The sequence below is a fragment of the Pseudophryne corroboree genome, chromosome 12 (assembly GCF_028390025.1).
Source record: "Pseudophryne corroboree isolate aPseCor3 chromosome 12, aPseCor3.hap2, whole genome shotgun sequence".
NCBI classification, from domain to species: domain Eukaryota; kingdom Metazoa; phylum Chordata; class Amphibia; order Anura; family Myobatrachidae; genus Pseudophryne; species Pseudophryne corroboree.
The window spans coordinates 160511930-160534797 of NC_086455.1; the positions used below are offsets into that span (position 1 = coordinate 160511930).

The 22868-nt window shown below is 48.3% G+C and overlaps 1 protein-coding gene across 2 annotated transcripts; it reads right to left on the reverse strand.

Annotated features, from left to right (window-relative positions):
• Positions 1-1505: 1505 nt before the first annotated feature.
• Positions 1506-22845, reverse strand: ZNF410 (zinc finger protein 410). Of its 2 annotated transcripts, XM_063948337.1 has the most exons (10): positions 22698-22844; positions 20614-20688; positions 20085-20214; positions 15718-15924; positions 14480-14671; positions 4898-5036; positions 2997-3178; positions 2837-2926; positions 2657-2755; positions 1506-2220 (listed from the first exon to the last, which is right to left on the reverse strand). In XM_063948337.1, the coding sequence occupies exons 2-10, from the start codon at positions 20644-20646 to the stop codon at positions 2099-2101; spliced, it is 1194 nt and encodes a 397-aa protein (XP_063804407.1). In that variant the 5' UTR covers positions 20647-20688; positions 22698-22844; the 3' UTR covers positions 1506-2098. The 2 variants fall into 2 exon arrangements, with proteins under 2 accessions (XP_063804407.1, XP_063804408.1); XM_063948338.1 differs by lacking the exon at positions 20614-20688 and having other exon boundaries at positions 22698-22845.
• Between the last annotated feature and the right edge of the window lie 23 nt (positions 22846-22868).

Genomic DNA, 22868 nt, shown 5'->3' on the forward strand with positions numbered 1-22868 from the left:
CACAGTAACACTGCTCTGCGTCTCTTACTAACACAGGGACAGACTGCACTGCCCTCACACACACAGTAACACTGCTCTGTATTTCTTACTAACACAGGGATAGACTGGACTGCCCTCTCACACACAGTAACACTGCTCTGCCTCTCTTACTAACACAGGGACAGACTGCACTGCCCCCTCACACACAGTAACACTGCTCTGCATCTCTCACTAACACAGGCACAGACTGCACTGCCCTCTCACACACACACACACACACATAGTAACACTGCTTTGTGTCTCTCACTAACACAGGGACAGACTGGACTGCCCTCTCACACGGGTGGTCTTCAGTATGCCGAATGTCGGGATCCCGACACCCAGCATACTGACAGCTATTCTCCCTCGTGGGGGTCCACGACCCCCCCCTGGAGGGAGAATAAAATAGTGTGGATCGCGTAGCGCGCCACCGTGCCCGCAGCATGGCGAGCGCAGCGAGACCGCAAGGGGAGTCTTTGCGCTCGCCCCGCTGTCGGTATGCCGGCGGTCGGGCTCTCGGCGCCGGTATGCTGGTCGCCGGGAGCCCGAGCGCTGCCATACCGTACTACACCCCTCTCACACACAGTACAACTGCTCTGCATCTCTTACTAACAGGGACAGACTGGACTGCCCTCTCTCACACACAGTAACACTGCTCTGCATCGCTTACTAACACAGGGACAGACTGCACTGCCCTCTCACACACACACACACACACACACACAGTAACACCGCTTTGTGTCTCTCACTAACACAGGGACAGACTGGACTGCCCTCACACACACAGTAACACTGCTCTGCATCGCTTACTAACACAGGGACAGACTGCACTGCCCACACACACAGTAACACTGCTCTGCATCTCTTACCAACACAGGGAGAGACTGCACTGCCCTCTCTCACACACACACAAACACTGCTTTGTGTCTCTCACTAACACAGGGACAGACTGCCCTCACACACACACACACACACACACACACACACACACACACACACACAGTAACACTGCTCTGCATCTCTTACCAACACAGGGAGAGACTGCACTGCCCTCTCTCACACACACACAAACACTGCTTTGTGTCTCTCACTAACACAGGGACAGACTGCCCTCACACACACACACACACACACACACACACACACACAGTAACACTGCTCTGCATCTCTCACTAACACAGGGACAGACTGCACTGCTCTCTCACACACACTAACACTGTTCTGCATCTCTCACTAACACAGGGACAGACAGACTGCGTTGTATCTTATACTAACATAGGGAATGATGTCTTATACGCATTAAATGCAATACTGTTTGCAGCTCTCTGATGACCGGTTCTCGATGCAGCAATAGTGAGCATCCTAGGCAGTGTACACGAGACCCCCACTATGCTTCTGATTGAAGGATGGAACTGGTGACTCAATTGACGCATTAAGCCATGCCGACTTCCACAGAGGACTTATTAAAACTTACAATCAAGTCAGTATAATATTGGTGAAACATTTATGGATTGCACATTAAACCAAACCTTTTAATTTTTTTTCGTCCTATTTTTCGGTTTTATTTTACAACCACAATGTTTGTGACTTTGGCCCCTGGTAGAATCAGCCAGTCTCCCTTCCTCGACATGGCATGTTACCCGCTAAGCGGAGACGGTGGTGGTCTGTATACGCCCTCTTACAGGGAGAACGCCCGTTCTTAGTATGCAAGTTTACATGCTGAGCAGTTGCTATACTTCAGCCTCGTTGCTTTCGCCATTTGTTGTAAATCTGAAAGACACAAAGGAACGTGGCCTTTCTAGAGTCATCTTCCAGGGCTGCCGAATATTCCATCTGTATGAGCCTGCAAGATATATTACTCAATCTTGTCCGCAGTGACTGTAAAACTTCCACCAGGAACAGATTTCCGATCGTTGCAGGCACTGTGCGATCATAGTCGTCATCGCCACCTCCAGGTCAGAGATCCTTACTCCACAAAGTTCTGTTCTTTAGAAAACTATATCTTGTAGCAAATAGTTCCAGTAGACTAGCTGCTATGGCCAGTCAAAAGAATTAAATAAGAAAAACGTGTCCAGTGTCGTTAATTTAGTAGAATGGAGACGTACTCTTCATAAGAGTGTCTTCCCGACGCCACAGAGAGAAGCTGACTGTCCTGCAGAGCATCCTCGCTCAGGTGTAGATGTTCTGCAGTGTTACTGTGATCTAGAATGGGAAGACAAAAGGGTAAGGACTCACAGTTACCAATTACTTATAAGTAGCTCACTTACTAAGCAGTTAAAAAAAGCTGTTACCCAACTTCAGAAGCCCTTATTGTACTGGCTTCCCCAAATCCTCCTGCACGGTTCTCTTTCGTGATTTCAGCCATGTCTTTATATCATCAGCCAGGGTTCTGTTACTCTGCTGTATTCATAAATACACCCAGAAAGCAGCTCTGTCTCATATCCCAAGGAAGTGAAGAAAAACGCAGCTGCATGATGATATAAAGTTATGGCTGAAGAACACAGAAGATACATACACCAATGTATTCGGTAAAAGTTGTCGGAAAGATTCTACATTAAAAAAAGTCACCTGAAGGTGTGTAATCGCTTCTACACTGCCATCCCTCCAATGTAATCCTGCCTTGAGATGAGGCACTCACCTTCCTTTCTCCCCGAGTGATGTTTCCGAAAATGAGCGTTTCTACTTCCACTCTGAGAAAAGTTCTTCCCACACACCTGACACTGGTGAGATTTCACACCTGAGAGAGTGACGATATAGTAATCACGGGGGAAGACGGTACACGCAGCGTGAAGGCAACAAGACGGATCCCGCTCCTTACCTGAATGGACAACCTGGTGCTTTCGGAGACTGGAATACTCTGCAAACGAGCGGCCACATCCCTCGGTCTCACACAGAAATGGTTTCTCTCCTGCCGGTGGTAAAGTCATGAGTGACAGCCAATCAAAAGCAGCATTACACACATCACTGGCAGTACTCACCGGTGTGGATGCGCAAGTGGTTCTTCAGATTGCCGGCTGTAGTAAACTGCTTCCCGCAGCCAGGCTCCGAGCACAGGAACGGCCGCTCCCCGTTGTGAATACGCATGTGGACCTTCAGTCTTTGGAGCACATAGAAGCTTTTCCCGCAGCCCTCTGCGGGACACTTGAAAGATCGGTCGTTTCTGAAAATATACGTGAAATAGACAATTCCCATTGGAGGCGAGATACCAAGTAGATGCTAGTCCAGACCTGGCCAACCTGTGGCTCTACAGCTGTTGTAAAACTACAAGTCCCATCATGCTTTGCACAGTCTTGCTATTAGGGAGTGCTAAAACCGTGGCAAAGCATTCTGGGATGTGTAGCTTCACAACATCTGGAGAGCCACAGGTTAGCCAGGCCTGTGCTAGTCTGTTCATACCCAATGACACCCAGATTGTGATGTAGTAGTGCAGGCCTGACCAACCTGTGGCTCTCCAGCGGAGACTACACATCCCAGCATGCCCTGCCACAGCTTTAGCCAATAACAAAATGGTAGCAGGGCATGCTGGGACTTGTACTGTAGTTTCATAACAGCCGGAGAGCCACGGGTTTGCCAGGCCTATGGTAGTGAGAGGTGTAAGTATATCTTGGCTATGCCAGGTTCCACACGGACAGACCAGCTGGCGTGTGATCTGGGAGGAGCGGGCGGTGCTAATCACAGACAATACTGGTGTACTCAAACAAGTTAAAGGTCGGGGATTTAGTTAGAGGTACAGGTGCACCACACTCTACGGAGCTCCTCAGGATACTTGTGATGCACGGATCTAGGTACCATACCCTGCTCTCTTCCTGGATTTTCAATGTAATATAGCCATTGCACCACCAAACGGACATAGAGGAGGTGCGGACGCAGCTACTTAGTTTCGAAGAGGTCACTGATGGGGCCCAGCCTATCAGTGACATTGTCACGGCTGACATGTTGCGTCAACGCCCGGACCCCTCTAATCTGACGTTGCCCACCTGCTAAGAAAATGCGCTTCCAGTCCATCACTATTTGTGCCGCTATTACTCTCTAGGCTACTGCAAAACCAACAGCATCATTTCACATAACAGGATAAAGAGTGGTTTAGCCATAGGCCTAAGTCAGAATTCTTTTTTTCCATAATCGGTTACTGTATATCCAGGTTATAGTGGGTGGTAATAGTACATGTCATCATGGGCCACTTCTTTCACTCTGTGCTTGATGACATGCAAAGTTAAATGGACGGTAAAAAAAAAAAATCATCATATTACTGTTTGGTTTTTGTTTTTTTGCTTTGGTTTTTTTTGTTTTTTTTTTAAAAGGCGATTTATCCATTAAGTAATTGATGTTACCCCTACCTTCACCCGTCAATTATGTGGGAATTTTAGGGGACGATAAATACATTTCTGCACTCTAAGGAGAAGATGACCTAAGACCAGTCTGGAAAGTTCTGTTGTTTTGGTGTAGAAAAGTAATTGGTATCCTTGAGAAAATAGTTTTCCAAGAATGTGCGGGCAAATGTATCATGACCGAGTAACCGTAGTGTGGGAGACACTTTAGGAAGGCGTTGTCCACTTTTGGGTTGCCGTCAAGTAAATCGGTCCCTAGCTCATACTCTACACTAGGATCAGGCAAAGGAATAGGGAAATGACTGAGGGGGAAGTGCTTGCAGTCTTCTTAGTAACAGAAATGCTTAGGACATATGGGTGGATTCACACAGAAAAGTGCAAATGGCTATGGTAAGAAAACCTGGTGGTATTTGTCCCATTAGCACGGTTTAGGCTGCAGGGGCAAAACCCAGGAACGTTAACACCTACAGCGCAGAGAAAAATAACAGCGTGCTTTAAAAGGTGTTTGGGGGAATATAACTATCAGTGTAGCATCAGCGGCGACAACCAACCTGTGGGTTTTCAAGTGATATTTCAGGTGTGTCCTATAGACGAAGGCGCGTTCACAGCCGGGGAAGGAGCAGCGGAGGCGTTTCTCCGGATGCGTGGCTGCTGCGTCAGCCTCGGGGGAGCCGTTCAGCGTGCTGTCAGCTGGGAGAGATCAGACAGAGCCTTGTATGAAACAACCAATGCGACCAACTCTCACATACATTCCCATGTGTACAGGTGACTTTCATATGTGATCTTTCCTGCAACCTCTCCCACCTTCGAGAGGACAGTACTTTACTCAAGTCCTGAATAATTACAGGGAAAATGCAGCTGGTCGTCTAACAAGTACAATCGGGCAAAACCAGCCAGTGCTATGGAGCTCTGGCGGCACCAACGGGGCAGGAAAACAAGTGCTGGACACACGGGAATGGGCAGGGCCAGGCGTTATCATAAAATACACCTCAAAGAACGGGAGCAGGTAGCTGGCACCGAGTGGAAGGAGACTTCTAAATCTGTAGCAGATCAGGAGGTAGGAGCTCTCCAATGTACCCTCAGCAAACATACAGAATTGTCTCCGGTGCTGACAAAGGGGTCAGAAGTATTATATATAGGATCAATATTACACACTTCATTGAGCACCACAACAAAGCACTCATAATAAAATCGGATGGCGCAGTCTTACTTTCTCAGTAATGAGCTATATACGGTATAAAATCAGAGAATGTCCGCAAATAAATGTAGATTTCAATAAAATACTGGGGTGGGGGGTTCAGGATATACCAAAATACAAAGATAAGCGGAGATTTCAGTGTAACGGAATTACTGTTACGCCTATTTACAGACACAAAGGTTTATAATCTAAAGCAGGGATGTGTAACCTTCGGCCCTCCAGCTGTTGTTGAACTACACACCCCAGCATACCCTGCATCAGTTTTAGCATGACACAATTGCAACACTGTTGTAGGGCATGCTGGGATGTGTAGTTCAGCAAGAGCTGAAGGGCCCAGGGTTCACCATCCCTGATCAAAGGGATGGTAACAATTCACTTCCCAGTTTCAGTAAAAACAATATGACAACGTATCACGGACATAGAAAAGCAGGAAAAAGAAAGGGGGGCTATCACAAGGCGGGGGGGGGGGGGGGCGCTATCACAGCACATTTCAGCATATTGGGCCCCATTCAGGTTGGATCGCAATAAGCGATCCAATCGCAATAATTGCTAAAAGGATGGCGCCAGCAGGAGAAAACCTTAAGTTCTTCATTTCTACGATGAGGCAGAAATTGTGATGCGGTCGCATTTTCTGCTTTCTCGAGGGGGGGGGGGGGGGGGGGGGCGGACAGCATCCTGGGCGGCCTTGCCCTGTGATGGGCGGCACCCAGCATGCGATCTCATAGATTGCAAATTCAGCTACTCAGCAATCCAGGTTCATAGTGCAGCGAGTGCCTGAATTCACTTTTCAGAGTAGTGGTGGTGTGGACTAGATGGCGCTATCGTTCAAGCAGTGATGGTGAATAGGAGAGTACTAGAACAAATACTTAGCTGTGTCGTCTCCAAACGAAGGGTCAGGAATATTCTATATTCACTTTTTGATAGAGAACTCAGCCATGTTCAAAAAAAATATAGAATAAAACAGAGATGTAATGTGTAGTAATGTCACGAGACAAAAATATGTAGTCTAGGATTATTTTGCCAATAGGAGCTGGTAGGCTCCGCTAGGCAATATGAATGGTCAGAGAATAGGTGATCTTTTTAAATCAAAAAATGGGAATCTGAATGCTGTCTGCTCTCACAATAGCAGACACCATTCAGATTCTGGTCTCCAACCACCTATTGATAAAGAGCACGCCACATCTTAAAAAGATACCTTTATGGGCCTGTTAACACCTGTCTCTGTGTAAGTCAGGTGTGTTCATATGAGAATACTGTTTCCCATTTTTTTATTTAAAAAGATCACCTATTCTCTGACCATTCATATTGCCTAGCGGAGCCTACCAGCTCCTATTGGCAAAATAATCCTAGACTACATATTTTTGTCTCATGTGACATTACTACACATTACATCTCTGTTTTATTCTATATTTTTTTTGAACATGGCTGAGTTCTCTATCAAAAAGTGAATATAGAATATTCCTGACCCTTCATTTGGAGACGACACAGCTAAGTATTTGTTCTAGTACTCTCCTATTCACCATCACTGCTTGAACGATAGCGCCATCTAGTCCACACCACCACTACTCTTTCTACTCCATTTCTTGGACTACCTGGGATAAGTCCACCGTTGGATCTAGTAGGCAGCAATCGGTCTACTAGAAGCGCCACCAAGGATTTCACCCCTCTTTTTCCATTAAATTCACTTTTCAGTCTAAGAGGAACCATGGGGGTCATTCAGAGTTTATCGCTCGCTGACGATTTGCGCAGCGATCAGGTAAAAATAAAAAAATTGGCAAAACTGCTCATTCACCGCAATGCGCACGCGCGTCGTACGGGTACAAACAGCATTGTTGCTGTGCAATGCTTCTAGCGACGATTCCATTCTTACAGCCGATCGCAAGGAGATGGACAGGAAGAGGGCGTGTACGAGTGTCAACTGACCGTTTTCTGGGAGTGGTAGGGAAAACGCAGGCGTGTCCAAGCGTTTGCAGGGCGGGTGTCTGACGTCAATTCCGGGTCCGGACAGGCTGAAGTGATCGCAGCGGCTGAGTAAGTCCAGACCTACTCAGAAACTGCACAAAACTTTCGTACCGCTCGGCTGCACACGTGTCCGCACACTTGCAAAGCGAAAATACACTCCCCCCGTGGGCGGCGGCCTAGCGTTTGCACGGCTGCAAAAAGTAGCTAGCGAGCGAGCAACTCGGAATGAGGGCCTATGTGACATCCTGGATTGCTCCAAAATGGTTTGTGATCCCCTCACGACATTTTCATATTAGATCTGCTGTGAGTGAACTAATTTCATTATTTCTCTATTGGATAGAAACATATTTGTGTACTATCTTGTATTGCCATTTATTGGACTAGTTTTGTGCAACTGTTAAGCATTGTAACTTTTCTCAAATTAAACTTTCATTTCTCTGACGTCCTAAGTGGATGCTGGGGACTCCGTCAGGACCATGGGGATTAGCGGCTCCGCAGGAGACAGGGCACAAAACTAAAGCTTTAGGATCAGGTGGTGTGTACTGGCTCCTCCCCCTATGACCCTCCTCCAAGCCTCAGTTAGGTTTTTGTGCCCGTCCGAGCAGGGTGCAATCTAGGTGGCTCTCTTAAGGAGCTGCTTAGAAAAAGTTTTTAGGTTTCTTATTTTCAGTGAGTCCTGCTGGCAACAGGCTCACTGCATCGAGGGACTTAGGGGAGAGAAGTTCAACTCACCTGCGTGCAGGATGGATTGGCTTCTTAGGCTACTGGACACCATTAGCTCCAGAGGGAGTCGGAACACAGGTCTCACCCTGGGGTTCGTCCCGGAGCCGCGCCGCCGACCCCCCTTGCAGATGCTGAAGATTGAAGGTCCAGAAACCGGCGGCAGAAGGCTTTTCAGTCTTCATGAAGGTAGCGCACAGCACTGCAGCTGTGCGCCATTGTTGTCACACACTTCACACCAACGGTCACGGAGGGTGCAGGGCGTTGCTGGGGGCGCCCTGGGCAGCAATGTATAATACCTTATTCTGGCTAAAAATACATCACATATAGCCCCTGGAGGCTATATGGATGTATTTAACCCCTGCCAGGTCTCAGAAAAACGGGAGAAGAAGCCCGCCGAAAAGGGGGCGGGGCCTATTCTCCTCAGCACACAGCGCCATTTTCCCTCACAGAAAGGCTGGTGGGAAGGCTCCCAGGCTCTCCCCTGCACTGCACTACAGAAACAGGGTTAAAACAGAGAGGGGGGGCACTTATTTGGTGATATATATATATATATATATATATATATATATATATATATATATATATATATATATATTAAAATGCTATAAGGGAAAAACACTTATATAAAGGTTGTCCCTGTATAATATAGCGTTTTTGGTGTGTGCTGGCAAACTCTCCCTCTGTCTCCCCAAAGGGCTAGTGGGGTCCTGTCCTCTATCAGAGCATTCCCTGTGTGTGTGCTGTGTGTCGGTACTTGTGTGTCGACATGTATGAGGACGATGTTGGTGAGGAGGCGGAGCAATTGCCGGTAATGGTGATGTCACTCTCTAGGGAGTCGACACCGGAATGGATGGCTTATTTAAGGAATTACGTGATAATGTCAACACGCTGCAAGGTCGGTTGACGACATGAGACGGCCAGCAAACCAATTAGTACCTGTCCAGGCGTCTAAAACACCGTCAGGGGCGTTAAAACGTCCTTTTACCTCAGTCGGTCGACACGGACACTGACTCCAGTGTCGACGGTGAAGAAACAAACGTATTTTCCTTTAGGGCCACACGTTACTTGTTAAGGGCAATGAAGGAGATGTTACATATTTCTGATACTACAAGTACCACAAAAAAGGGTATTATGTGGAGTGTGAAAAAAAACTACATGTGGTTTTTCCTGAATCAGATAAATTAAATGAAGTGTGTGATGATGCGTGGGTTTCCCCCGATAGAAAATTATTGGCGGTATACCCTTTCCCGCCAGAAGTTATGGCGCGTTGGGAAACACACCTTAGGGTGGATAAGGCGCTCACACGCTTATAAAAACAAGTGGCGTTACCGTCTCCAGATACGGACGCCCTCAAGGAGCCAACTGATAGGAGGTTGGAAAATATCCTAAAAAGTATATACACACATACTGGTGTTATACTGCGACCAGCGATCGCCTCAGCCTGGATGGGCACCGCTGGGGTGGCTTGGTCGGATTCCCTGACTGGAAATATTGATACCCTTGACAGGGACAGTATTTTATTGACTATAGAGCATTTAAAAGATGCATTTCTATATATGCGAAACTCTGGCATCAAGAGTAAGTGCGATGTCCATATCTGCCAGACGATGTTTATGGACACGACAGTGGTCAGGTGATGCAGATTCCAAACGGCACATGGAAGTATTGCCGTATAAAGGGGAGGAGTTATTTGGGGTCGGTCCATCGGACCTGGTGGCCACGGCAACAGCTAGAAAATCCACCTTTTTTACCCCAAGTCACATCTCAGCAGAAAAAGACATAGTCTTTTCAGCCTCAGTCCTTTCGTCCCCATAATATCTGCCCAGGGATAGAGGTAAGGGAAGAAGACTGCAGCAGGCAGCCCATTCCCAGGAACAGAAGCCTTCCACCGCTTCTGCCAAGTCCTCAGCATGACGCTGGGGCCGTACAAACAGGTGCGGTGGGGGGTCGTCTCAAGAGTTTTCAGCACGCAGTGGGCTCACTCGCAAGTGGACCCCTGGATCCTACAAGTAGTATCCCAGGGGTACAGATTGGAAATTCGAGACGTCTCCCCCTCGCAGGTTCCTGAAGTTTGCTTTACCAACGTCTACCTCCGACAGGGAGGCAGTATTGGAAACAATTCACAAGCTGTATTCCCAGCAGGTGATAATCAAAGTACCCCTCCTACAACAAGTAAAGGGGTATTATTCCACACTATATTGTGGTACTGAAGCCAGACGGCTCGGTGAGACCTATTCTAAATGGAGTCACTCAGAGCAGTGATAGCGAACCAGGAAGAAGGGGACTATATGGTGTCCCTGGACATCAAGGATGCTTACCTCCATGTCCAAATTTGCCCTTCTCACAAAGGGTACCTCAGGTTCGTGGTACAAAACTGTCACTATCAGTTTCAGACGCTGCCGTTTGGATTGTCCACGGCACCCCGGGTCTTTACCAAGGTAATGGCCGAAATGATGATTCTTCTTCAAAGAAAAGGCGTCTTAATTATCCCTTACTTGGACGATCTCCTGATAAGGGCAAGGTCCAGAGAACAGTTGGAGGTCTGAGTAGCACTATCTCAAGTAGTTCTACGACAGCACGGGTGGATTCTAAATATTCCAAAATCGCAGCTGTCTCCGACGACACGTCTGCTGTCCCTAGGGATGATTCTGGACACAGTCCAGAAAAAGGTGTTTCTCCCGGAGGAGAAAGCCAGGGAGTTATCCGAGCTAGTCAGGAACCTCCAAAAACCAGGAAAAGTGTCAGTGCATCATTGCACAAGGGTCCTGGGAAAAATGGTGGCTTCTTACGAAGCGATTCCATTCGGCAGATTTCACGCAAGAACTTTTCAGTGGGATCTGCTGGACAAATGGTCCGGATCGCATCTTCAGATGCATCAGCGGATAACCATGTCTCCAAGGACAAGGGTGTCTCTTCTGTGGTGGTGGCTGCAGAGTGCTCATCTACTAAAGTGCCACAGTTATGCATTCAGGACTGGGTCCTGGTGACCACGGATTCCAGCTTGAAAGGCTGGGGAGCAGTCACACAAGGAAAAAATTTCCAGGGAGTGTGATCAAGTCTGGGGACTTCTCTCCGCATAAATATACTGGAGCTAAGAGCAATTTACAATGCTCTAAGCTTAGCAAGACCTCTGCTTCAAGGTCAGCCGGTATTGATCCAGTGGGGCAACATCACGGCAGTCGCCCACGTAAACAGACAGGGCGGCACAAGAAGCAGGAGGACAATGGCAGAAACTGCAAGGATTCTTCGCTGGGCGGAAAATCATGTGATAGCACTGTCAGCAGTTTTCATTCCGGGAGTGGACAACTGGGAAGCAGACTTCCTCAGCACGACCTCCACCCGGGAGAGTGGGGACTTCATCGAGAAGTTGTTTCCACATGATTGTGCACCGTTGGGAAAGACCAAAGGTGGACATGATGGCGTCCCGCCTGAACAAAAAACTGGACAGGTATTGCGCCAGGTCAAGAGACCCTCAGGAAATAGCTGTGGACGTTCTGGTAACACCATGGGTGTACCAGTCGGTGTATGTGTTCCCTCCTCTGCTTCTCATACCAAAGGTACTGAGAATTATAAGACGTAGAGGAGTAAGAACTATACTCGTGGCTCCGGATGGGCCAAGAAGGACTTGGTACCCGGAACTTCATGAGATGCTCACAGAGGACTCAGGGCCTCTGCCGATAAGAAGGGACTTGCTTCAGCAAGTACCATGTCTGTTCCAAGACTTACCGCGGGTGCGTTTGACGGCATGGCGGTTGAACGCCGGATCCTAAGGGAAAAAAGGCATTCCGGAAGAGGTCATTCCTACCCTGGTCAAAGCCAGGAAGGAGGTGACCGCACAACATTATCACCACATGTGGCGAAAATATGTTGCGTGGTGTGAGGCCAGGAAGGCCCCACGAAGAAATTTCAACTCGGTCGATTCCTGCATTTCCTGCAAACAGGAGTGTCTATGGGCCTCAAATTGGGGTCCATTAAGGTTCAAATTTCGGCCCTGTCGATTTTCTTCCAGAAAGAATTGGCTTCAGTTCCTGAAGTCCAGAAATTTGACAAGGGAGTACTGCATATACAACCCCCTTTTGTGCCTCCAGTGGCACTGTGGGATCTCAACGTAGTCCTGGGATTCCTCAAATCACGTTGGTTTAAACCGCTCAAATCTGTGGATTTGAAATATCTCACATGGAAAGTGACCATGATGTTGGCCCTGGCCTCGGCCAGGCGAGTGTCAGAATTGGCGGCTTTGTCTCACAAAAGCCCATATCTGATTGTCCATTCGGACAGGGCAGAGCTGCGGACTCGTCCCCAGTTTCTCCCTAAGGTGGTGTCAGCGTTTCATCTGAACCAGCTTATTGTGGTACCTGCGGCTACTAGAGACTTGGAGGACTCCAAGTTGCTAGATGTTGTCAGGGCCCTGAAAATATAGATTTCCAGGACGGCTGGAGTCAGGAAAACTGACTTGCTGTTATCCTGTATGCACCCAAAAAACTGGGTGCTCTTGCTTCTAAGCAGACGATTGCTAGTTGAATGTGTAGTACAATTCAGCTTGCACATTCTGTGGCAGGACTGCCACAGCCAAAATATATAAATGCCCATTCCACAAGGAAGGTGGGCTCATCTTGGGCGACTGCCCGAGGGGTCTCGGCTTTACAACTTTGCCGAGCTGCTACTTGGTCAGGGGCACACCCTGGCTGAGGAGGACCTGGAGTTCTCTCACTCGGTGCTGCAGAGTCATCCGCACTCTCCCGCCCGTTTGGGAGCTTTGGTATAATCCCCATGGTCCTGACGGAGTCCCCAGCATCCACTTAGGACGTCAGAGAAAATAAGATTTTACTTACCGATAAATCTATTTCTCGTAGTCCGTAGTGGATGCTGGGCGCCCATCCCAAGTGCGGATTGTCTGCAATACTTGTACATAGTTATTGTTACAAAAAAATCGGGTTGTTATTGTTGTGAGCCGTCTGTTCAGAGGCTCCTACGTTTGTCATACTGTTAACTGGGTTTAGATCACAAGTTATACGGTGTGATTGGTGTGGCTGGTATGAGTCTTACCCGGGATTCAATATCCTTCCTTATTGTGTACGCTCGTCCGGGCACAGTATCCTAACTGAGGCTTGGAGGAGGGTCATAGGGGGAGGAGCCAGTACACACCACCTGATCCTAAAGCTTTAGTTTTGTGCCCTGTCTCTTGCGGAGCCGCTAATCCCCATGGTCCTGACGGAGTCCCCAGCATCCACTACGGACTACGAGAAATAGATTTATCGGTAAGTAAAATCTTATTTTAAATTAGCTAGATCTTGGTTGATTCTTATCAGATCCATATGCCTGTGGATAAGCCAATACATGCTGCAAATGTGATATTATTACAACAATAAAATAATAATAATAAAAATAATAAATAATAATAAATAATGATAGGGATGTAACTGTAAATCATAGGGAGAACTTAAGGGCTTCCTAGTTGGAGTGGGACACTCCTGAAATAAAAAACTTGGTGGTAGCAATTTTATATGTGGAATATTAATTGGGAGTACAATATTGTGTGAAATGTAATCATTGTAGACCAGGTGTTTTCTTTTGTTTTTATTTCATTAACTTTGATTAACGAAGCGAGTGCTGACAATCAAAATCACTGACAGCGGTTTCAGACCGACGTATCTGGGAACCGGTCTTTGTGACACCATCCCTTGGATAATATACATTTAAGCACCATCGGATTTATTGTATTAATGTGGTTCTTAATGGTTCTTGAGTAATATTATTATTATTATTACCACCAGTTATTTGTATAGCGCACACATATTCCGCAGCGCTTTTACAGAGAGTATTTGGCCATTCACATCAGTCCCTGCCCCAGTGGAGCTTACAATCTATATTCCCCATCACATGTACACACACACACACACACACACACACACACACACACACATTCACTAGGGGTAATTTTGTTGGGAGCCAATTAACCTACCAGTATATTTTTGGATTGTGGGAGGAAACCGAAGTCCCCCGGAGGAAACCCACGCAAGCACAGGGAGAACATACAAACTCCACACAGGGCCATGGTGGGAATTGAACCCACGACCTCAGTGCTTGATTCTATAATCTACCCAAACCATTTTGTTATATTACACATCACACTGACCTAATACATTTAGACCTGAGGAAGGTCATTATGGACACTTATCTATATGGTGCTAGCACATTGCAGCCCTGGACAGTAGGTATAGCCTGATCGGCAGTAGGTAGCCCCACGTACCGTTACTGCTGCTCTTTGCGCTCTTTGCCAGTTGAGCCCGGGTGGCAGCAATAAGACTGTCGTGAGCCAACTCCTGAACCCGCAGGAACCAAGGGGTGCTGCTGTCTGTGCAGTCATTGGACAGGAAATCATTCCCAGAATCCTCAGCTTCATCCTGGACAAAGACTAAGTGCTCAGACGGCGAGCCTAGTCCTAGGAGATAAAAGTAACGTTATAATCCATCACAATTACAATACCATGTGTGTTACTGCAAATACCGAGCAGAATACCTCCGGGGTACCTGCTACGGCTCTATCTAGGACTGCAGAAGGTACCTCACGTCATACACTACAGAGAACAAGTGTCCGGTTCCCAAAACAGCTTAGTGTTCATTCTAGAACCCTGCACCTGTCACAACCCGTGCAGGTTCCCTTTCCTGCCTGGTATGTCTCACTCTGCTCTGGTGCCTCTAGCGCACTCTGGTCTGTATCTCAGCGCCGAGATACAGACCAGAGAGTGTGCTAGAAGCACCACAGCACAGAGCGGCACCCCAGGCAGGAAAGAGGGACTGCATGGGTATGACAGGTGCAGGGTGCTAGAATGAACGCTACAGCTATCTCTCTTACCAATATGTACTCCATCATACCTACCTTATGTGACATGAGAGTGATTCAGCAGTGTAATAACAGCCTGTATTACATAGTGACCGGTAATGTATGGGGATAGGAGGAATAGTGTCAGGTGGTATGGGGGTCAGCCACTCCCCTCTTAGAATGTAAGCTCTCACGAGCAGGGCCCTCTTCCCTCATGTGCTTATCCTTTTATTACTTTAATAATCTTCAACTGCACCAATTCCATCAGTCTTCTGCCACCTGATACTTATTCCAGTGTCATCTGCTGATGTAACTATGTTTATTTACCCTGTACTTGTCCTATATTGTCATCAACTGTAAGTTGCTGTTTTCCTGTTTGATTATTTGTTTATGTACTCTGTAATTGGGCGCTGCGGAACCCTTGTGGCGCCATATAAATAAAGGATAATAATAATAATAATAATAATAATAATACATAACGTATTGAATGGGGTAATATGGAGGTCCGGTTTAAAAAGAGTCATAAATGAATGAATGAATGAATGAATGAATAAAGTCAAAGGACAAAATAGAAAACATAAGGAAAACTAGAAATACACCATAGAAAAGAAAGGAAGAATAGTAAAGTAGGCCCGGGAACAGGGGGCGAGGCGGGCACACAGTTACCTGATCTGGCTAGATTGAGGAGGATGAAGGAGGAGTTCTCATTTGCAGGAAGGTCTTGTAGCAGCGACGAAGGCTCAGAGGGAGAAAGCAGCGCGCCTCCGCTCTTATCGTCTCTGGTGTCTGTGCTGTGATCAATATCCACCTGGAGGCTGTTCAGTAATCCAGATCCTGGCCCCTTAGAGGATAGTCGCACCGCCCCGGAAGCACCTGTCAGAAAAACAAAAACAAAAGGCTCATTATATTTACCAGCTCCCACAGGTAGGACACAGCTTTCAGTGTAACATATGAATATACTTTATTTTATACGATTTAGGGCCAAGTAGGACACCATCAGAGAAAGGAAATGACTCCAGTGCCTCCTTATATCCCATGTCTTCTTCCCGGGACAAGTCAGAAAGTCCGGCACACCAAAAATTCCTGCCCTTGGAGGACAAGATTCCATTGGCATGTGTATAATTTGTGCAGGACATACCATGCACATGAAGGGGGGGGGGGGGGGGGGGGGGGCACACTAAACAGCGGAAGCCACAGCAACAAACAATTACTTTTTGTCTAAATTATTAAAGCACCTTGAGTCCTTTTGGAGAAAGAGCACTATATAAACAAAGTATAAATTATTATAATTATCTTTTATTTATTAGGTGAAAAATGGCTCTGCAGCGTTGTACACACCATAAAGGGCCTTATTGAAATTTGTTAGCAAACCAAAAAAAGTTAGCAATTGGACATGTTGCAGTGCAGGTGGGGCAGATGTAACACGTGCAGAGAGAGTTAGATTTGGGTGGGGTGTGTTCAAACTAAAATCCAAATTGCAGTGTAAAAATAAAGCAGTATATACCCTGCACAGAAACAATATAACCCACCCAAATCTAACTCTCTCTGCACGTTACATCTGCCCCACCTGCAGCGCAGCATGGTTTTGCCCAATTGCTAACTTTTTTTGGTTTGCTAAAGAACCTGACTACGCCCCAAATTACACTGAAGTGCCAAAAGTCATGGGGTAGGTGCCTAGTATAATGTAGGACCCCCCTCTAGCGCGGCAGAGTGCAGCAACTCGACGTGAAGTCCCAGAGTGTTTAATAAGTATGTTACAATGTTATTCTATTACTGTATGGGATACTGTTTTCTTCCTGAAACTCTGGATGAAGACTACTAGCTGTCTCTGAGTATCTAATATATTGAACAATCCGGGCAGTGAGCCAGAGTTTTTCAGATGAGCTAATAGAATAACATTGTAACATACTTATTAACACTCTGGGAGAGCCAAAGAGTAACATTTGAGCTATACATATTAACATTCTAGGAAAACCCAGAGATCAACATTTGTATCATACTTAAAGATACAGCTGTAATACTGTCAGAATAGAAGATATCACAAATCAGTTACTTACATGAGACACTATATATATAAGTAATAGACACAATAAAAGACGCCCAGCTGTGAGTTTTTTTTTTTTAACAATTTATTATAGTTTCTCTATTTTTCTCTTCTCTATTACACATAGTCTTGTCAATTCTTACACCACTTTATATTTCTTTTTTAATATTTAGCATCCGTTCATCCGAGAAATCTCGGATGAAATAGTAGATACTACACAATCATTTTAAGGATATAATAAAAAAGTTACTTTTTAACCTTTGTGCACCGGAAACAGATCCTTTCTTCTCTCTCCTCTTTCTACATTACCGAGCGTCAGTCACTGCAGGATATACTGAATAGCTCAGGGCGCAACCCGGAATGTATACATTACCGAGCGTCAGTCACTGCGGGATGTAACTGAATAGCTCCTGGCATATCCCGGAATGTATACATTACCGAGCGTCAGTCACTGCGGGATATAACTGAATAGCTCCCGGCACATCCCGGAATGTATACATTACCGTGCGTCAGTCACTGCGGGATATAACTGAATAGCTCCCGGCACATCCCGGAATGTATACATTACAGAGCGTCAGTCACTGCGGGATATAACTGAATAGCTCCCAGCACATCCCGGAATGTATACATTACCGTGCGTCAGTCACTGCGGGATATAACTGAATAGCTCCCGGCACATCCCGGAATGTATACATTACAGAGCGTCAGTCACTGCGGGATATAACTGAATAGCTCCCGGCACATCCCGGAATGTGTACATTACCGAGCGTCAGTCACTGCGGGATATAACTGAATAGCTCCCGGCACATCCCGGAATGTGTACATTACCGAGCGTCAGTCACTGCGGGATATAACTGAATAGCTCCCGGCACATCCCGGAATGTGTACATTACCGAGCGTCAGCCACTGCGGGATATAACTGAATAGCTCCCGGCACATCCCGGAATGTATACATTACCGAGCGTCAGTCACTGCGGGATATAACTGCATAGCTCCCGGCACATCCCGGAATGTGTACATTACCGAGCGTCATCCACTGCGGCATATAACTGAATAGCTCCCAGCACATCCCGGAATGTATACATTACCGAGCGTCAGTCACTGCGGGATATAACTGAATAGCTCCCAGCACATCCCGGAATGTATACATTACCGAGCGTCAGTCACTGCGGGATATAACTGAATAGCTCCCGGCACATTCCGGAATGTGTACATTACCGAGCGTCAGTCACTGCGGGATATAACTGAATAGCTCCCAGCACATCCCGGAATGTATACATTACCGAGCGTCAGTCACTGCGGGATATAACTGAATAGCTCCCAGCACATCCCGGAATGTATACATTACCGAGCGTCAGTCACTGCGGGATATAACTGCATAGCTCCCGGCACATCCCGGAATGTATACATTACCGAGCGTCAGTCACTGCGGGATATAACTGAATAGCTCCCGGCACATCCCGGAATGTATACGTTACCGAGCGTCAGTCACTGCGGGATATAACTGAATAGCTCCCGGCACATCCCGGAATGTATACATTACCGTGCGTCAGTCACTGCGGGATATAACTGAATAGCTCCCGGCACATCCCGGAATGTATACATTACCGTGCGTCAGTCACTGCGGGATATAACTGAATAGCTCCCGGCACATCCCGGAATGTATACATTACCGAGCGTCAGCCACTGCGGGATATAACTGAATAGCTCCGGGCACTTCCCGAAATGTATACGTTACCGAGCGTCAGTCACTGCGGGATATAACTGAATAGCTCCCGGCACATCCCGGAATGTATACATTACCGAGCGTCAGTCACTGCGGGATATAACTGAATAGCTCCCGGCACATCCCGGAATGTGTACATTACCGAGCGTCAGTCACTGCGGGATATAACTGAATAGCTCCCGGCACATCCCGGAATGTGTACATTACCGAGCGTCAGTCACTGCGGGATATAACTGAATAGCTCCCGGCACATCCTGGAATGTGTACATTACCGAGCGTCAGCCACTGCGGGATATAACTGAATAGCTCCCGGCACATCCCGGAATGTATACATTACCGAGCGTCAGTCACTGCGGGATATAACTGCATAGCTCCCGGCACATCCCGGAATGTGTACATTACCGAGCGTCATCCACTGCGGCATATAACTGAATAGCTCCCAGCACATCCCGGAATGTATACATTACCGAGCGTCAGTCACTGCGGGATATAACTGAATAGCTCCCAGCACATCCCGGAATGTATACATTACCGAGCGTCAGTCACTGCGGGATATAACTGAATAGCTCCCGGCACATTCCGGAATGTGTACATTACCGAGCGTCAGTCACTGCGGGATATAACTGCATAGCTCCCGGCACATCCCGGAATGTATACATTACCGAGCGTCAGTCACTGCGGGATATAACTGAATAGCTCCCGGCACATCCCGGAATGTATACGTTACCGAGCGTCAGTCACTGCGGGATATAACTGAATAGCTCCCGGCACATCCCGGAATGTATACATTACCGTGCGTCAGTCACTGCGGGATATAACTGAATAGCTCCCGGCACATCCCGGAATGTATACATTACCGTGCGTCAGTCACTGCGGGATATAACTGAATAGCTCCCGGCACATCCCGGAATGTATACATTACCGAGCGTCAGCCACTGCGGGATATAACTGAATAGCTCCGGGCACTTCCCGAAATGTATACGTTACCGAGCGTCAGTCACTGCGGGATATAACTGAATAGCTCCCGGCACATCCCGGAATGTGTACATTACCGAGCGTCAGTCACTGCGGGATATAACTGAATAGCTCAGGGCGCTTAACCCAGGAGCTGAAAGCTAATTATTACCCTGTGTATTGTCCAGGAGATCAGAGGACGGCAATACATAATGGTATCAGGAAAGTGAAAGTTGGATTTCATGAGTATAAATGCTTCAGATTGCAGCACGCCTCCACAGTGGGAGGTACTCCTGATCGGGGTGTTACCTGGCAGCAGCATTGAGCCACATTCTGACGTCTCGGGCAGCAGGGATAGGCAGGTCAGGTCTTTAGACTCCGTCTTAACAAGGCCTTCTCCCAGCGGGATGGAGACGTTCTGCACAAATTCCACCAACAGCTGCAACACATGAAGGAGAGGACACAATGTAATGAAAGCAGAGAGAGCGAGTGACGTACGTGGCCCCGGGGACACACAGCAAGCGATGTGCGATAAGGAGGGCAGACATACTGGCCGACCTCACCTCCCCGCCCTGTAGCGCCATCGGCCCTCATCGCAGGCCCAATAGCAAATTCGCCCCACGCTCTTTAGCGCTTTACCTCACCCCCGGGCCCTGTCGTCTTTAGATCCGCCTCCGTACTGCAAAAGCATCCTTTCTTTGCTCCTCCCACTGCGCTATGGCACTGTTATCACACAGCCTACCCCATGCTGTAGCGCCACTGCAGTAGTGCAGATAGGACTACTACCTGACACACTGTCACAGGAGGTAAGTCCCCAGTGACAGGAAAGGACACTTACCTCTGGTTTAGACTCTAGCTCATCAGATAACATTGGGGCTGCTCCAGTATGTGACAAATGCAGAGAGGAGGTCACCTGCAACAATGCACAGTCATTCACACAGAGCCGAGGACACTGACCACATGTAAAGCACACAGAGGTATGTCTGCCAGCAAGCTGTGGAGGTAGGATAATGAGCACAGGCGGAGGTGCGATAATGAACGCAGTTGGGGGGAGGGCATTAGATAACGAGCACAGTTGGGGGGAGGGCAGGGGGGATAGGATAACGAGCACAGTTGGGGGGAGGGCAGGGGGGATAGGATAACGAGCACAGTTGGGGGGAGGGCAGGGGGGATAGGATAACGAGCACAGTTGGGGGGAGGGCAGGGGGGATAGGATAACGAGCACAGTTGGGGAAGGGCAGGGGGGAATAGGATAACGAGCACTGTTGTGGGCAGGGGGGAATAGGATAACGAGCACTGTTGTGGGCAGGGGGGAATAGGATAACGAGCACTGTTGTGGGCAGGGGGGAATAGGATAACGAGCACTGTTGTGGGCAGGGGGAATAGGATAACGAGCACTGTTGTGGGCAGGGGGGATAGGATAACGAGCACTGTTGTAGGCAGGGGGGATAGGATAACGAGCACTGTTGTAGGCAGGGGGGATAGGATAACGAGCACTGTTGTGGGCAGGGGGGAATAGGATAACGAGCACTGTTGTGGGCAGGGGGGAATAGGATAACGAGCACTGTTGTGGGCAGGGGGGAATAGGATAACGAGCACTGTTGTGGGCAGGGGGGAATAGGATAACGAGCACTGTTGTGGGCAGGGGGGAATAGGATAACGAGCACTGTTGTGGGCAGGGGGGGAATAGGATAACGAGCACTGTTGTGGGCAGGGGGGGGAATAGGATAACGAGCACTGTTGTGGGCAGGGGGGATAGGATAACGAGCACTGTTGTGGGCAGGGGGGATAGGATAACGAGCACTGTTGTGGGCAGGGGGGATAGGATAACGAGCACTGTTGTGGGCAGGGGGAATAGGATAACGAGCACTGTTGTGGGCAGGGGGAATAGGATAACGAGCACTGTTGTGGGCAGGGGGAATAGGATAACGAGCACTGTTGTGGGCAGGGGGGATAGGATAACGAGCACTGTTGTAGGCAGGGGGGATAGGATAACGAGCACTGTTGTAGGCAGGGGGGATAGGATAACGAGCACGATTGTGGGGAGGGGGGATAGGATCAGGAGCACAGTTGTGGGGAGGGGGGATAGGATCATGAGCACAGTTGTGGGGAGGGGGGATAGGATCATGAGCACAGTTGTGGGGAGGGGGGATAGGATCATGAGCACAGTTGTGGGGAGGGGGGATAGGATCATGAGCACAGTTGTGGGAGGGGGGATAGGATCATGAGCACAGTTGTGGGAGGGGGGATAGGATCATGAGCACAGTTGTGGGGAGGGGGGATATGATCATGAGCACAGTTGTGGGGAGGGGGGATATGATCATGAGCACAGTTGTGGGGAGGGGGGATATGATCATGAGCACAGTTGTGGGGAGGGGGGATATGATCATGAGCACAGTTGTGGGGAGGGGGGATATGATCATGAGCACAGTTGTGGGGAGGGGGGGATATGATCATGAGCACAGTTGTGGGGAGGGGGGATAGGAGAATGAGCACAGTTGTGGGGAGGGGGGATATGATCATGAGCACAGTTGTGGGGAGGGGGGATATGATCATGAGCACAGTTGTGGGGAGGGGGGATAGGATCATGAGCACAGTTGTGGGGAGGGGGGGGGGATATGAGAATGAGCACAGTTGTGGGGAGGGGGGGGGATATGAGAATGAGCACAGTTGTGGGGAGGGGGATATGATCATGAGCAAAGTTGTGGGGAGGGGGATATGATCATGAGCACAGTTGTGGGGAGGGGGGATATGATCATGAGCACAGTTGTGGGGAGGGGGGATATGATGAGCACAGTTGGGGGGGGTGACAATGAATATAGAGTTGGGGGTGATAAACGTTTACAGAGTGCACCAGCTCTAGGGGCCACACAGGAGAAGACGGGGCCCATGCAGGGGCAGAGCTGTCTCCTAGGCACTCACCTCCCTCCAGTCTCCGGTACCGGGGTTTTCTCCTCCTCACCGCTGAGTCTCCGGCCGTCGCACGATCAGAACCCTCGGCGTGTGTACGGAAGGGGAGAGGGTCGCAGCAGCTCCTGGCATGGTGCCGGAAGTAGGAAGAGCCCCGGCCGGAGAATAAAAGGGGGCCGGAAT